General features: G+C 44.4%; 1 protein-coding gene across 1 annotated transcript in view; it reads right to left on the bottom strand.

Annotated features, from left to right (window-relative positions):
• Positions 1–2,043, bottom strand: part of LOC119593580 — a 4,327-nt gene that overhangs the window by 302 nt on the left and 1,982 nt on the right. The window contains exons 2-3 of the mRNA XM_037942536.1: positions 959–2,027; positions 22–871 (exon numbers count right to left, since the gene is read on the bottom strand). Of these exons, the coding sequence (XP_037798464.1) occupies positions 22–871; positions 959–2,027 (1,919 nt within the window). The remainder of the gene's footprint in view (positions 1–21; positions 872–958; positions 2,028–2,043) is intronic.

The following is a 2,043-nucleotide window of genomic DNA, read 5'->3' as shown; positions in this document are numbered from 1 at the left end:
CGCTCTTAAGGTCTTTATCACGGATCAACCTGGCCTTCAGTCCTGCTAATCTCCTGAGCGCCATTGATAAGTTGTCTGGCATGGTAAGGTCTCTTTCCCTGAAGGGTATTGGAAATTGGTGATGGTTTCCAGTTCTGTTCCCTTCTCTTTTCCACATAGTTATAACCTGTTGATCTTCCACCGACTGTCCTCTTTTATCTGGGTCTTCACCCTCATCTATCTCCCAGAACCGCTTGATTGCCTTCTCCAACAATGGGCATTGAAGTTTATTCTTTGGTACTTCTTCCACAAAAGCGCCAAAACTTATAGCCTCGCCCTTTGTCAAATCTAGTGGACCATTTATAGACCATCCTAACTTTGTCTTGATTGCAAATGGCTCCCCACTTTGTCCTCTCCGGACTTCGATAGGTGTCAGTGCTTGAGGAGAGTCCTGTCCGATCAACAATTCTACTGATAGATGTTTCACCTGTCTGTGCATATGTGCTAAGTCTTTCAAGTGCACCCACTGAGCTGTCTTGTCTGGATCTGCTTTGGTCTCCATTAGACTTTCAGGTAGGGAATCCATGACAATAACTTCTGTTAGCCTTAAGGGAGTTGTCCTTTTTCCATATAAACCTGTGACCATTAGCTCAACACATGTTGACTCTTGCTGATCCTTATTTAAAAGGGTGGCAATTACCGTGGGTTGCCTCTTTTCTCTTAGCCTTAGTCGCTCCACAATTTTCCTTGAGCAGAATGAACGGGTACTGCCAGAATCCAGTAAAGCACAAGTTGTAATCCTTGGTTTTATATGGGTGTCTCCAGACAGAACAACTGGCACTATGGGCAGTGCTATCCTTTTCTCCCTGCCTATGGTATGGGTCACCCAGATCTTTTGCGATAGTCAGTTATCGTTTTGTTCCACCTTTGAGGCCCCAGTCCCTTTATACCGTTCAGTGGCTCCGGGCTCTCTACGAACCTGGTTGTCTGGTGAGGTTTCATGAAGCCATCTAGAGTGACGTCCATTGCAGTTGTCTACACCACAAGGCCGTGCTCTGCAATCCTTAGCCATATGACTCTCCTTCAGACAAACAAAACATTTTCCTTGTGCCCTCACAATCTTTTTGCGATGGTCCACATGCAATACTCTGAACACATCACACAAAGAAAGTGTATGATTCTCCCCACATAAACGGCATCTGTTTGTAACACCTCTGCTCCCGATGAATCTTGTGGGTGGTTCGCTTTGTGTAATAAGAGACACTTCACGAGTGTGTGGTTTAATTGGGTACTTATGATTGCGCTTCATTCCAGCGGACGTACCTTCCCTTTGAGTCTCCTGTGTTCCAATGTATAATCTCTGGGTCTCTGTGTTGTAATTTTCTTTAAGGACGAGTTCATTTTCTATTCTCTTGGTTTCTCTTTCCAGGAACTTCAAGACATCCTTTATATGCTGAGTGCGTTCACCCCTTTTTCCTGTCCAATATACACTCCAACGGCTTTGCATGGCATCATCCAATCTCAATATAATGTCTCTGATTGTTGGTCGATTGTCAATTTCAGTCAGTTTGTCCAAGTTTTCCGCAAATGAAATGAATGACGTCAGTTGGGCACACATTGTAGAGAGTGCCCGGTAATCATTCTCTCTTATTTTGGGTCCTCTAATTAACTTCTCCCGTGATTGATTCATGTACGTATTTTCATCACCAAATCTTTTGTCTAGTATTTTTAGCGCTACTTTGAGACCCCTACCTGCTGGTAATGCCATGCAATGAGATATGAGTTTTTGAATCTCCCAGTCGCAACTGGTGTATAACTGGTTTAATTTGTGCATGGCTGAAGCTGATGTGTCAAGAAAAAATTCTTGAAACTGTCTCCTGAATGCCCAATAACTCTCGGTGCTGCCATACTTAAGGATTGGGAGCTTTGCTTGCATCAGTCGTACGGTTTCAATTAGTGCTCCACTGCCCTTTTTCGAGCGTGCGTTGCGGTTTATTCGCCTTCCCTTCTCATTCATTCTTGAGCCTCGCACTGCACTGTCATGGCCCCTGCGCAAGTCAAACG

Source organism: Penaeus monodon, chromosome 32 (genome assembly GCF_015228065.2).
Source record: "Penaeus monodon isolate SGIC_2016 chromosome 32, NSTDA_Pmon_1, whole genome shotgun sequence".
Taxonomy (NCBI): domain Eukaryota; kingdom Metazoa; phylum Arthropoda; class Malacostraca; order Decapoda; family Penaeidae; genus Penaeus; species Penaeus monodon.
The sequence above is the reverse complement of the archived record's forward strand: the minus strand, read 5'-3'. Positions and strand labels throughout refer to the sequence as shown.